At 44.3% G+C, this 14,594-nt stretch overlaps 1 protein-coding gene and 1 pseudogene across 1 annotated transcript in view; one reads left to right on the forward strand and one right to left on the reverse strand.

Moving 5' to 3' along the window:
* Positions 1 to 2,361, reverse strand: part of LOC107566144 (barttin-like) — a 10,177-nt gene extending 7,816 nt beyond the window's left edge. Inside the window, exons 1-2 of the mRNA XM_016251517.1 lie at positions 2,185 to 2,361; positions 1,855 to 1,937 (exon numbers count right to left, since the gene is read on the reverse strand). Of these exons, the coding sequence (XP_016107003.1) occupies positions 1,855 to 1,937; positions 2,185 to 2,361 (260 nt within the window). The remainder of the gene's footprint in view (positions 1 to 1,854; positions 1,938 to 2,184) is intronic.
* Positions 2,362 to 9,665: 7,304 nt separating this feature from the next.
* Positions 9,666 to 10,800, forward strand: LOC107566142 (uncharacterized; annotated as a pseudogene).
* The last annotated feature ends 3,794 nt before the right edge of the window (positions 10,801 to 14,594 follow it).

Consider the following 14,594-nt stretch of genomic DNA (forward strand, 5'->3'; position numbering starts at 1 on the left):
CCGCGGCTTCCCCAAGTCAGCCGGCAGTTAGTGTGGCAAGCCCCAAGGACGTTAGTGTGGCAAGCCCCAAGGACATTAGTGTGGCAAGCACCAAGTACGTTAGTGTGGCAAGCCCCACGGACGAATATGTGCCAGCTCCAGCCCCAGAGCTCGCTCCAGTGTCGGCTCCAGCCCCAAACCTCACTCCAGTCCCAGCTCCTCGAAGGTGCTTTGCTGTGCCTGCTCCTCCAGAGCGCCCTCCAGTGTCAGCACCACGTAAGCGCTACCCTGTTCCCCAGTTAAGCCCAGGAAGGGCTCCTGATCCCCGGTTAAGCCCAGGGAGGGCTCCTGTTCCCCCGGTAAGCCCAGGGAGGGCTCCTGTTCCCCAGTTAAGCCCAGGGAGGTTTCGGCTCCTGTTCCCGAGTGTAGCCCAGGGAGGGCTCCTGATCCCCAGTTCAGCCCAGGAAGGGCTCCTGTTCCCGAGTGTAGCCCAGGGAGGGCTCCTGGTCCCCAGTTCAGCCCAGGAAGGACTCCTGTTCCCCGGTCAAGCCCAGGGAGGGCTCCTGATCCCCCGTTCAGCCCAGGGAGGGCTCCTGATCCCCCGTTCAGCCCAGGGAGGGCTCCTGATCCCCCGTTCAGCCCAGGGAGGGCTCCTGATCCCCCGTTCAGCCCAGGGAGGGCTCCTGATCCCCCGTTCAGCCCAGGGAGGGCTCCAGGCCCCGAATACAACCCCTACATTTCTCCAAGTATTTTTTTTGGGGGGGGGTACTATGGCTCCAGCCGTAGAGGCCGAGGCGGGGGCTGGGGCCGCAGCCTCGGAGTCTGCTCCACCATGGCCTCCCGAGTCCCCTGCTCCGCCGTGGCCTCCCGATGCTCCGGATCCGCCTTGGCCTCCCGAGTCCCCTGCTCCGCCATGGCCTCCCGAGTCCCCTGCTCGGGGCCAACTGTCCCCCATGGCCTCCCGAGGCTCCGGATCCGCCATGGCACCCGGAATGGGTACCGCTCTGGAGGCCCACTGTCCCGTGTCTGTCCTGAGGGACCTCCAGAGTGCCCACCCCTCCTCCCCATTGGATGGTATATGGCGTAAATAAATAAAAATGTGTAAATGTCAGTCAGCGTGAAAAGATTTGATGATGGAGATAAAGATGCATGATCTTGAGTATAGTGATGCCAGCTGCTACATTTTTTTTTTTTTTTTTTTTTTTTTTTTTTTTAGACTGCTTTCTAAAACTCACTATTATCAGTGCAATTTACATCAAACAGTGTTGATCATGCTGAGAGTGAGAGAGAGATTCTTAGAGGCTGTTGAGTTGTAAGGTTGAACCCTTGTCTCTTGAAGATTTTTACCAAAAATAATCTGATCAACTGAGTAATTACATTCTCTGGCTCATAAGATTCAATTAGCCAACTGCTGAACCCAGTTACAGAGGAAGTGAATTTAGACTTAGAAAGTAATGAGTCTTGATGGGCTCCCAGGAAACACATAAACACACAGTGTAATGACAGAAAGAGAAGGAAGAGCTTGAATTAGACTGGATGAATGAATGGAGGGTGATGGAGACGATCATTTGCATTATCTTTACTCTTAAAGTAAATTATTAATTCAATCACAAAAAAACTGAAAAAAGTGTTTCTATTTAGAACATCCTTAATTAGCTTTGTAAACACCAAAAAAAAAAATCAAGTTTATTTTTGTTTTGTTTTCTACTATAAAAATTTACTTGAGAACCACATTTATTGACATGACATAAAATAGACAATAGTTTCTTGAATGATTTGTATGCTTCCCATTGGCAAATGCTTTTCAGTCAAAAATCTTAATGTCGTTTGCAGTTTATCTTAAATTTGTATTGTTTGTAAAGAGGTCACGCTAACCTTTTTTCATCTGAGCTTCCAGCACTCAAGTCCTGTTTTCCAGCCCCACAGAGCGTTTCCTTATCTGGCAGTATGACAGTCACCTGTAGGACAGGTGAAACACTCAAATGTAAAACAATTCAAACTCTAACTTTGAGTATTAATTACCTAAGATCTGATATCATGCTTTGACAACTCCATTAATCTACCATGCTACACAAACATAGTCAGTTTTGACACCTTGAATACTACAAAGACACAAATTATATGCACATGCTTGATTCTCTGCAATGAACATAAAATATGAAATCCATCTATTAGCGAACAGTGGGAAGAGCCCACCCTCCTTACCCTGGGGTAACACTGACACACCGACCAGACGGTCCCCATAACCACCATTATCACTCCCGCAGCACAGAACGTGGCGAACACCTGTGGCTTCTCTACAGAAATCATGAACAGACCCAACGCCACAAACGCCATCCCAAGAACGATGAGCCCATAACGGTACGGCTTGTTCTCTGCCATGGAGGAAACTTAGTAGTCCAGTGGTGGTATGTTAAGTTAACAGAGGAACGTACCGGTGAGCGTGTGGAGCTTTATGAATGTGTCCCCATAGAGGTGAAGGGCAGGAGTGAGTGACAGGACGCAGGGCCAGTGGGGAACCGAGATTCGGATCATTGAACCTGTAATGGGCCTTAGTCAGGTGACCTTCCCCCAGGTAAAGGTTGCATTGGCTTGAACAATCTTACTATGTTCATTTCCAGGAATTCTGGCATCTTAATGATATAGTAGAAGAGGAATAAAGAACAAAAACACACAAAAACCTTTGGTTTGATAATATTATTGGTTACCAAATACAAATGAACAATACAGTTTTTGTATCATATGGCGTATCGGTATTTTTATGCACATGTTATAGTAATATACTAACAAAATGATGTGTAACTGACAAAACATCACTGAAAACACACTTATGCAGCATTATGTGATATATTATTAATAAAACACACACATGGAAAAAAGACAGGCCTGTTAAAGTGACAGTGAAAGTGACATTCAAGAGAGAGGTAAAAAAAAAAACAATTCTCAATCTCATTTTACAACAATGTAGGTCAAACATTAATATAGAAAAATTAGATAATATACATTAAGAAATGTCTAAATCTATCTCAAAAACATGTTTTGGTCATTAGGAAAAAATAAGTAAAAATCAAGGCACAATTCAATATTTGGTTCAGCTTATTAATAAAGAGGTACTCAGTGGCATTACAATCATAACCTAGCATCTTAACCTTCATGTTCTGTTTAGGTTTCCACCAAGCCCAATAATAAACAAAACCATTAAAGTTTTGGGTGAGTGATTTATTTTTTTAAAGAAAGTAATTCTTCTATTCAGCAGGGACTTTAAATTGATGAAAGCAGTAAAGACATTTACATTTATTTTACTGATGGTTTCCGCAAAAAAATATTATGCAGCTCGACTGTTTTTTACACTGATATTATTAAGAAATGTTTCTTGAGCATCAAATCAGCATATTAGAATAATCTCTGAAGGATCATGTGACACTGAATTAATGATGCTGTGAATTCAGTCTTAATCTTACAGACCCAAAACTGGAATGGTAGTGTATGTGTAATATTAAATAACAATAGTGTTTTTAAATTAATATCTTATTTTCCCTTCAAATTAATGTGTTCATTCCCTTTATCTGACCTAATCAAAACCCATATTGACACTTTTCCCTTTTTTTATCACAAAGTAGAAATCCACATTTCATTACTGTGGCTGGTATTTATTTTAGAAATACTGTTTCTGTTTTTGACCCCAGTAAAAACACTGTAGAGAAATACAATAAAACAAATGAAAGTAAACAACAACAATCAACCTTCAATGGTAACTAGTTTTTGAACTCTTGAAATGGCCTTGGGGTCTCTCAGACCTCAAGCCGATGATGATTAAATAAGCTTTAAGTTTTAAATTTCAGTATCCACAAACACTGGCATGACACAAGTGAGGAACGAGATTACAGGATGGTTCACAGAATTAGCCTACAAATGTGCATATACAAGAAATAAGAAAGACTGTTTTCTTCCCATTTTAACCTGTTTATGACACTTGGTGGACTTCAATTATCGGCTTAAAAAATAAAAATTCTATATATATATATATATATATATATTGTTTATCACATCAGCAAAAATTTCTATATCAGTCCATAACAAGATAGGAAACTGGAGTTTGGGTTCAGTTTCCCTTTTAGATTCAGATTAATTTTGAAGTCTGCATCTACTATAACAATAACTTGCAGGATAGAGATATAATATATATATATATATATATATAACCCTTTAAGTGCACCATCTCTTGTAGAGTGCATGCAGAGCTGTGTTCATGCATAAAAATTAGTTGTTACTTTGTTTTTCATTCAAACCAACCTTTTTTGTAGCATATCTAAAAATGAAAGTTACTGAAAAATACCTTTCATACAGCACATGAAAAAATGAAAAATATCCATCTTTCATCACATTGCTGTTCTTTGATGCCTACATTCAGTTGTAGTATTTAAAGGGTTAGTTCACCCAAAAATGAAAATTCTGTCATTAATTACTCACCCTCAATGTCGTTTCAAACCCGTAAGACCTTCGTTCATCTTCGGAACACAAATTAAGATATTTTTGATGGAATCTGAGAGCTGTCTGACCCTGCATAGACCGCAACGCAACTGAAATGTCCAGAAACGTAGATAGGAAATCTGTAAAATAATCCATGTGACATCAGTGGTTCATCCGCAATTATACAAAGCCACGAAAATACTTTTGGTGCGAAAAAAAAAAAAAAAACGACTTTATTCAACAATTCGTCTCCTCCGCATCACCCTGGTGCCATTTTGGAGAATATCCACTGGACGTAAACAGTGTGATGCGGAGGAGACGAATTATTGAATAAATTTTATTTTTTTTCTTTTGCGCACAAAAAGTATTCTCGTAACTTCGTATAATTGCGGATGAACCACTGATGTCACATGGATTATTTTACAGAGCTTGCTACGTTTCTGGAGTTGGGAACATTTCAGTTGCGTTGCCGTCTATGCAGGGTCAGCCAGCTCTCAGATTCCATCAAAAATATCTTAATTTGTGTTCCGAAGATGAACGAAGGTCTTACGGGTTTGAAACGACATGAGGGTGAGTAATTAATGACAGAATTTTCATTTTTGGGTGAACTAACCCTTTAAAGTATTTATTTATTTAAGTAGAATAGATTTTAATATGGCGATTTTTCAGTTATCAGCCATTAGATGAAAATAATTAGTGGCTTAACTGTGAATGACAGATTTTTGATATCTGTGCACCCCCAATTAGACCAATTTTTCATAATCACATCATAATGTGTCGGTGTCTACAGTCAAAGCAGTGGTTATACTTGGTTTACAGCTGTAGTGATCTTCATAACAGTCTCATAGGATGGCGGCGGCTCCATTTGCCAGGGGGGAGGGGTTGCAGGTTGGCTCGGTGGACTGGTGTCTGAGGTGGGAGGCACTTGGACTGGATTCTGCTCCTCTGCCGTAGCCCTCCGGATCCGATCCAGCCTCCTGGAGAAAAGCAGTGAATATGCATATAACAATATAGTTTGAGTATGTAGCTTAACAGCAACTCAACTGGATTTAAGGCCCCAATATACTCACGGCAAAGTTCTTTTTCGCTCTTTGCTTAGGGGTAAAAGAGGTTTGAAACACCCTTGCATTGGTATGCTGTTAGCAAAAATCTCAACGGCACCCAAGCTGTTTGGAGCATTTAGATGAATATGTAAATTTATGCTGCTCGCTTTCCTCTCAATAACAAAATAAACGCACAACAAAAATGACAGTGCTGAGAAAACAGCAGTTAGGAAAGTATCTGATCATAGCAATGTGTATATGTTCGCACCAGCTCTGCAATTCCGCACTCCAGTCAAGTCACGTTTATTTACTGAATTGCAGCTTTATAGTATTAAACATAAAAACAGTGTCACTTTCACTTAGAATTACAACTTCAGTTTCTACTATAAAGCAGCTCTCCGGTGTGTTCATGTTATTAATTTGTGGACATCTGACTTTCGTGGAGCATAGGTGTTTACCAGATTTCCAGAAAGTTCGCTTTGGCAAACTGTACTGAACTTCCCAAAACAAACTCCAAGAGAACATAGTTTTGGCCTGATTTTGTTTGAAATTGTCACACCAGTTTGATCTCTGATCATACATTTAGGTAATAAGGAATTATATTGACAACATTTATTTCAGAAGAAAACCAAATCGCCTGAAATCACCTAGTGTGTTCTCTTTCATCATCTCGTCTTCGAGATAAACCTATGGGAAGGGCATCCGTACCTGACCTCTGCAGAAGCATCTAATTGCACCAAGTCTGGCTAGACAGACAGAAGTGTGCAGCCAATGCCAGGTAAGGCCCCACCCCCTTACATGAGAGCATATAAGGCCTGCACGCGACGCTATTCTCTAGTTGTCATTCGCTTCTTGTGATCTCTGCACCTCACAGCTCGGGTTGGATTTATCACTGCTCACTTTTCGTGTCTTCAGGAGGACATATCGTCAAGATCAGCCTCCGCCAGATGTGACAGTCTTTTATTCAGCCCAGAAAAAGCTGTTTTTGCATCCTGAGCCGCCCACGCTCTGTGATTATTTTCATATGCTCCCCTCTTCCACGGCAGCCCGCCACGGATTTTACTCAGTTTTTCGTCGGCATGTCACTCTCTAAACCTACTTCTTTCGGGGGCTGCACATCACGGGCCTGCCCGGCCACGTGTGGCGCTGTCGCCACTAAGGATTCGCACCCCTTCTGCGTGGTCTGCTTGGGCCTCAAGCACGCTGAAAAGGCTTTGGAGAACCCGGGAAACTGCAGCCATTGCCTCACGTTGCCTAAAAAGCTCCTTCGGCGCAGACTCAAAGTTGCCACGACCCAGTGCGTCAAGCTCTGCCTTTTGGACTCGGATGGGGGACACGGTGATGACGACGCGCTACCGGGGGCTTCCCGGAGCGCAACGTCTCTCAACTGGGCTGACCAGCCCAATTCTGTTTTTCCCGAAGAGGACATCTTCGCGGGTAACCTCCCGTTTGTGGACGAACCGACTGGTTCCGGCGATGATGACCCGCTCCTCTAGCGTTCCTCCGGGTTAACGCCCTCGCTGCTTTACCCCGGTCTATCCTCCTGGACGTGTGTGAACGAGCGGCCGCTCGCCTCAACATTGAGTGGCCAGCTCCGCAGAGTGCCACCGACCAGGAAAGGGACATTTACGATGGGAAACTGCTGGGACCGCCTCCCGGCCCGAGGAAACAACTCTTTCCCGTCCTCCCAGTATGCGCTAAGCACATGAGACACAATTGGGGCGATCCGCTCGATCTCAAACATGGTCTCACGGGCCTCGAGGTGAAGGATATGGGAGCTCTCAGCATGGGTGATCCCCCCCTGCCATCGAGCCCTCTATCATCAGGCACCTTAACCCCATCCACGGCGGGCTGCTCACTCCCCCGAAGCCGGTTTTGCCCAATAAAATTGACAATTTTTCTGCCTCAATTCACCAGTCCGCTTACAAATCCTCGGCCTTGGCTGTCAGGGCCCTAAACGTTTCATCTCTCCTTTCCACTTACCAAGCGGAGATTCTGGACGATTTAGGGCAGCAGCTGGACAAAGGAGCTCCCTCTCCAATCTGGTGGAAGAAGCTCATCACTGTCAATGACCTCATCCTCCGCAATGCCCATCAGGTCGTCCAAGCCTGCAGGCACTCCATGGCGCTTTCTGTGGTGGGAGAGCGCGCCCTCTGGCTTAACCTGTCAGGCCTCCCCGACAGTGAGAAGAGGTGCATCGTGGGTGCTCCGGCCGGGCTCTCTTTGGTCCCGCCATTGGATTGATGCAGCAATGTTACGGCGACAAGGAGGAGGATGAGGCCTTCAAACGCCAGGTGCCCCCTGTGCGTTTGCCTAACCCTCCTGTCACAGGACGAAATTTCCATCAGAGCAAGGAAAAGCCCGGCAACAAACCCACCCTACGGCAGAGTAACCCACCCTCTGCAAAGCCCGCGGCCGGAAAGCCCTCTAACTCAACCCCCTCCGACTCGAAACGCAAGCGGCCGGCCTGATGTTCGACCGTTGGGGCAGCCGGGTCTACGTTCTCGAGCCGCAAGCCCTTTTTGCCCCCGAGCCCCTGTCCAAAAGACGGAGGCTTTCTCATGGAGAGGGTGACCGCCCCATTCTTGTGGCTGCCCGGCCCATGCGTTCAGTGGACGTTGTGTGTTCTCCCCCCACGTTCAGGGGGTCTGTTGTGAGGAAAACTGTTGCGCCATTGCATCACAAATGAGCCAACTGGGCGAACACGAGAATGCCAGCTCTTCCCCGGCTCTGGTGGGGACACTCGCGAGTTACGAGTCGGCCTGGCAGACTGTTTCGGCTCTCGAGTGGGTGATGTGAACTGTAATGCAGGGCTACAGACTGCAGTTTGTAATAAAACCCCCATATTTCAATGGCATTCTTTCCTCTCACACGGAGGAGAGCACCGCTCACATTCTGAACGAGGAAATCGCTTCCCTTCTATTAAAGGGAGCGATTCAGGTGGTGCCCCCCAATCTGATAAATCAAGGATTTTATTCTCGTTATTTCCTGGTTCCAAAGAAGGACGGTTCTTTCTGCCCTATTTTGGACCTAAGAGTGTTGAACAAACATTTGAGGAAATACAATTTCAGAATGTTAACCGGCACTCTGACCCGCACCATAAAACAGAACGACTGGTTCACATCGGTCGATCTGAAAGATCCACATGTTTTCCACATAAGCATTTATCCGCCACACAGGAAGTTCCTTTGTTTCGCCTATGAAGGCATATGTTACAAATTCACAGTCCTTCCGTTTGGACACGCCCTAAGCCCAAGGACTTTTTCTTTGTGTGTGGAGGCAGGCTTAGCCCCCCTGAGAATGTCAGGTTTGCGGATTTTGACATACATAGACGATTGGCTCATAATAGCCGAATCGAAGGTGAAAGTACTGCAGGACACCCGCGATCTCTGCCGCTCTGTAACAGTGACGCACACCTGCACGGCAGCTCTGCGCCACTGGAGGAGCATGGGCTTTTACGCACAGGGAACCTCTTTGGGGACGGTGATGTTGCGGAAAGTCGTAACGACAGATGCGTCCCTAACAGGCTTGGTTGCCACCCAGGAGGGCAGAACGGTGAACGGTTTGTGGCCGAGCAGACTACGTTCAGCGCACATAAATTATTTAGAGCTTATGACCATGTGGAAAGCTCTGAATTATTTTCTGCCTCGCCTGCAGGGGCATCATGTGCTCGTACACTGCGACAATACCACAGCAGTAGCATATATCAATCGCTAGGGCGGTTTGCGCTCATCGAAACTTCACGCTCTAGCTCACAAACTTTTAGTGCGGAGCAGGCGGTTTTTCCTGGACTCATGTTCCAGGCATTCTGAACAGAGGCGCGAACCTTCTATCGAGGGGGAATCCACTCTACGGAGATTGGCGCCTCCACCCTCAGATAGTGGGCTTGATATGGATGGGATTCGGACAGGCAACCATAGAGCTATTCGCCTCGCGCGAAAACCGCCATTGTCCTATGTTCTTCTCGCTAAAGGATGTGGATGCACTCCTCAGGGTTGACGCACTGGCCCACCCATGGCCCAAAGTGCTGCTGTATGCTTTTCCTCCCCTGTGCCTGATAACTCCAACACTGGCCAGGGTGAGCGAGAAGGGCCTGTCTCTCATTCTGATAGCACCCAGGTGGCCCAAAGCACCGTGGCTGGCAGAGATAATTCCTCTGTTATGTGCCCAGCCATGACGCCTCCCCCTCCGCACAGATCTATTATCTCAAGCGAACGGGGAGATTTATCACCCACACCCGGACAGAGTAGCTCTCTGGGCCTGGCCCGTGAGAGGACAGACTTAAACATGCTAAGGCTTCCCCTGCGTGTGGTTGCTACTATACAGAATACCAGGGCCGTGTCTACTCTGTCCTTACATGGCTGTAAGTGGCAGGTGTTTGAAGGGTGGTGAGATGGGCATCGTCTCGCATCATATCAGTGCTCAGTTCCTGATATTTTGTGTTTTTTACAAGACCTTATGGATAAAGGCAGGTCTTTTTCCACCATTAAGGTCTACCTAGCGGCTATTTCTGCTTGCCACGTGGGCTTTGTGGGCTCAGTGGTCGGGCAGCATCCTCTAATCCGCAGATTTATGAAGGGTGCCCGTCGTTCTTTGCCCGTTATCAGGAGAACTGTTCCTGAATGGGACCTCTCCATGGTGCTGGAGGCTCGGTCTCAATCCCCTTTTGAGCCCCTGGGAAGTATTTCCCTGAAGCTGCTGTCCTTCAAGACAGCTTTGCTCTTGGCCTTGGCTTCAGCTAAATGTGTCAGTGAGCTTCATGCACTCTCGGTTCATTCCTCGTGCACTAAATTCTCTCTTAGTGGAGATAAGGTTTTTCTTGAGACAAACCCGGCTTTTTTGCCTAAGTGCTTCCCTGGATTTACATCGGAGGTGTTGGAGCTGTCCGCTTTTCACCCTCTACCTTTTTCTTCCACTGAGGATCAGAGGCTGAATGCTCTGTGTCCGGTTCGTGCATTACAGACGTATATGACCAGGACCAGTGCTTTCCGGAAGAGCGACCAGCTCTTTATTTCATGGATTCCCCCGAACAGGGGGGAGTCCCATATCTGAGCAATTCCTCTCACATTGGCTTGTGGAAGCTATTGCTTTGGCATATGAATCGATGGGTGTGCAGCCCCCAGGGAACATCAGAGCTCATTCCACGAGGGGCTTAGCTGCCTCTTGGGCCTTGTTCAGGGGAGTGTCACTGCAGGACATCTGCTCTGCTGCCAGCTGGGCCTCTCCCCATATGTTTGTGCGTTAGTACCGACTGGATGTCACCAAAACTTCGGTAGCACATTCTGTTTTAGGGGTGGGGTCTTCATAGCTCCTTGTTACCTCCCTCTCTTCCTTCCCATTTACACATTGTAGTAAAGGAACGAAGAGTGAGTGGGCCGTCGGGCCACGCACATTCGTGTCACCAAGCATGCATTTATTTTCCTGCCTGGATGTTTCATATGTGTTGCTGGATTTATTTACTTGTGTGGGCCTCATACATGTTTCATGTCCTGCCCGTGCACAGCAGTCATGTGTGTGTGTGTCAGGATTGTCAGGTGCATGATTATGGGACATGTCAGGCACCGCACCCTTGGGGTGACCGACCTTCTGTTGCTTACAGAACCTCACTGTGAGTGTATTGGGCAATCGGGGAGCTGTCCATGTCTCTCCCATAGGTGGATCTCGAACACGAGAGGATGAAAGAGAACAATAGGTTACTGTCGTAACCCCGGTTCTCTGAAACATCGAGTGGAGAGATCCACCAGCTTTGCCTCGCTTGCCGCACGAGAAGCTAATATACTTACTGGAGAATAGCGTCGCGTGCAGGCCTTATATGCTCACATGTAAGGGGGTGGGGGCTTACCTGGCATTGGCTGCGCGCTTCTGTCTGTCTAGCCAGACTTGGTGCAATTGGATGCTTCTGCAGAGGTCAGGTACGGATGCCCTTCCCATAGGTGGATCTCTCCACTCGATGTTTCAGAGAACCGGGGTTACGACAGTAACCTATTGTTTTTGCTAATGTGTTATTTTTCTTTTAAACCAAAGAGTTTGAGCGTTTAACATTATTCCCTTAATGTACTTCAGTTGCCAAAAAAGACAGTGGTGGGGACAAGGGGGACCCCTAGGCGCTGATTTGATGGCTTCAGCATGTTGCAAGAAACAAAAATCGCGTCTCTCTTCCTCTCGTTCCCTCCCTCCTCATTCTTTCTGGGCTAGTGTACAATGCTGACTGCTTTCTGTTAACATTTACACTACTGATCATGTGGTCAGAATGAACTGCTTTGCCCCTTTGATTCAGCACAATTCTCCAAAAAAAAAAAAATAGATTTAAATATAAACTAAGATCATTATGAAGTACCAGCACCTTACTAGTATTTAAATGGCAGAGAGCCCTTTCTCTCTCTCTCTCTCTCTCTTTCCCTCAGACATGGAACACTGAAAGAATTTGGCAGCCAGCAGCTGTTCAGTTTTCACTTCTGGAAACATTACCTTGCCTTAACATTTTCTCTCCATTAATTACATGACATGATTGCATCTTGTTAAGCACTGAAACATTTAAAAATGTTTCTGACGGCTTTGACTAAAGGGAGTCAGTTTAAACTCTTAAACTAATTACTGTAATTGACATAAAAACACTGTTGTGTTGTGCTGGGCATCATAGCAAATAGACTTCCTAACAAATCTAATTTCAAGCTAAAACGTGTCATTTCTGCACCACTAAAGTCACTACTGCAGAGATGGTTAACAAACAATGAGCTATGTTTTGATAGCGACACACAGTTGTTTTTGTATATTAAACTGAAATAAGAAAAATACCAAATTAAATATAAATTAAAACAGACTAAATAGATTAAGCCGAAGTTTGGAAGTATGAACCTGATAATATATTTTTTTCACAAGCCATCATCTCATAGATAGACACACATGTTGGATAGACTGTGTCTCACCGATCTTGCTATAAGAGGAAAATTATAATCCTTCCAACTAATACATTGGGCTTTTTTGCAATGAAAATAAATGTAAATGGTGTTGACATGAATTAGTTCATGGACTGGGTGCAGACTCACCATCTAAAACGGCAGACTCTCACTGTTTTCACTGCTGACCTACTTCTATAATCAGAACATTTGTTACTTCTGCTTAACTTTAGCTTTCAAACTGAGAGTGGGCTGAAAAGAGACAGAGCACCCTCTTAGTTTGCATATTTTTACAAACCGAAAGCCAGAGATATAGTGAGTGTATACAAAACCACCAATCAGTGTATTATTTTTCAGCATTCTTATGTTTCACGACTGATGTTTATCTTTTTCATCAATCATACTAGTGTGTGCGAAAGAAAACTATTACTATTGCTCATACTTAAGTAAATCCAATCATTTGACGACTCTTAAATAATGCTAAAAAACTCTGATGTCATTTCCTATTTTATGGGATTTTTGCATGTTGGTTGCACCACATGACTGTCATTTTGTGGAAAAGTATATATATATATATATATATTTTACTGACGAACATTTTAAACATTAAGAGATTCCCCAAAAAAAATCTGATTAGGTTTATATATAGCATTAGTCTAATAATGGGTTGGGAAAAAAAGACGCTAAATATTCTCTAGAAAATATCTGTGGCCTTAGCACCATTTGGCTATAGTATGAAACCTAGTTATTTACGTTCTCTTGATGCTTAATATTTAACTCACACAGTAGATGAAATGATATATCTGCGTTAGTTAGTTAAGTTAGGGTTTTCCTCGAAAAGCAGTCGTCAGGCAGCACTCGCTGACGTGTTACGCCGTGACGTAAAAGAATCGCTGAATCTGTTTTGAACTGTTTTTCAACTGTTCGAAAGAACCGAGTCGCGGAAATGAGTCTGACTTCCCATCACTTGTCGGTAATGAATTCATCCAGTCCTGGCTGGGCGTGCCGTGGAAGAGCCAAACGGCTCTTTCGTGGAACTCGAGTTCTGAGATTTCTGATACAATACACAGCTTTATTCAATGCACACAGGTCAACAAAAGCTCTTTACGATAAAAACTGATAAAGCCACACTGTACTGCCACAACATTCGCCAATAGACAGGTTTCATTTCAACAGTTTAATAAGTTAATGTTCCAACTGTTGTCTCTTCTGTTCATTTCAGAATCGTTGCACCTTCCCACTTAATCCTTGATGACCAATAATTAAAAAGGTTAGCTTGCATCTCAGAAACTCTGTAGTGGTCTCAGACTAACCATGCAGCACTCCTCTCATAATTAGCTACAGCATACATCTGTATAAAATGTTAAGATTTAAAGAATACTAGTTATAAATACTAGATGTTTCTTCACTGATGAGGTCAATATAGAGTTGAGACATTATGTCATTCATGGTAAGATGATTTCCACCGCCTACAAGTATTCAGCCAATGCTGCATGACTAGTGCAAAGATGTATAATCATATAGTGTTTGCCTTTCATACCCCATCCCAAAAAATAAATAGCCTAAATAAAATTAATATGAAAAGTGGGAGTCTGTGAGTCTGGTTTATCCTTTAGTTAGTTGTTTAAATAAAAAAAGAGAAAGTACATCATCTCAAATAAACGTCTAGCATGCAAATAGCCCTTGGTGGATTATTCATTGCAGTTCAAAGAAAACACACAGAATATATACAAAATGTAGAGAATACCCGGAAGTGTACAGGTTTCATTTCAACAGTTTAATAAGTTAATGTTCCAACTGTTGTCTCTTCTGTTCATTTCAGAATCGTTGCACCTTCCCACTATTAATCCTTGATGACCAATAATTAAAAAGGTTAGCTTGCATCTCAGAAACTCTGTAGTGGTCTCAGACTAACCATGCAGCACTCCTCTCATAAGTAGCTACAGCATACATCTGTATAAAATGTTAAGATTTAAAGAATACTAGTTATAAATACTAGATGTTTCTTCACTGATGAGGTAAATATAGAGTTGAGACATTATGTCATTCATGGTAAGATGATTTCCACCGCCTACAAGTATTCAGCCAATGCTGCATGACTAGTGCAAAGATGTATAATCATATAGTGTTTGCCTTTCATACCCCATCCCAAAAAATAAACAGCCTAAATAAAATTAATATGAAAAGTGGGAGTCTGTGAGTCTGG

Source organism: Sinocyclocheilus grahami, unplaced genomic scaffold (genome assembly GCF_001515645.1).
Source record: "Sinocyclocheilus grahami isolate Dianchi unplaced genomic scaffold, SAMN03320097.WGS_v1.1 scaffold1051.1, whole genome shotgun sequence".
Lineage (NCBI taxonomy): Eukaryota > Metazoa > Chordata > Actinopteri > Cypriniformes > Cyprinidae > Sinocyclocheilus > Sinocyclocheilus grahami.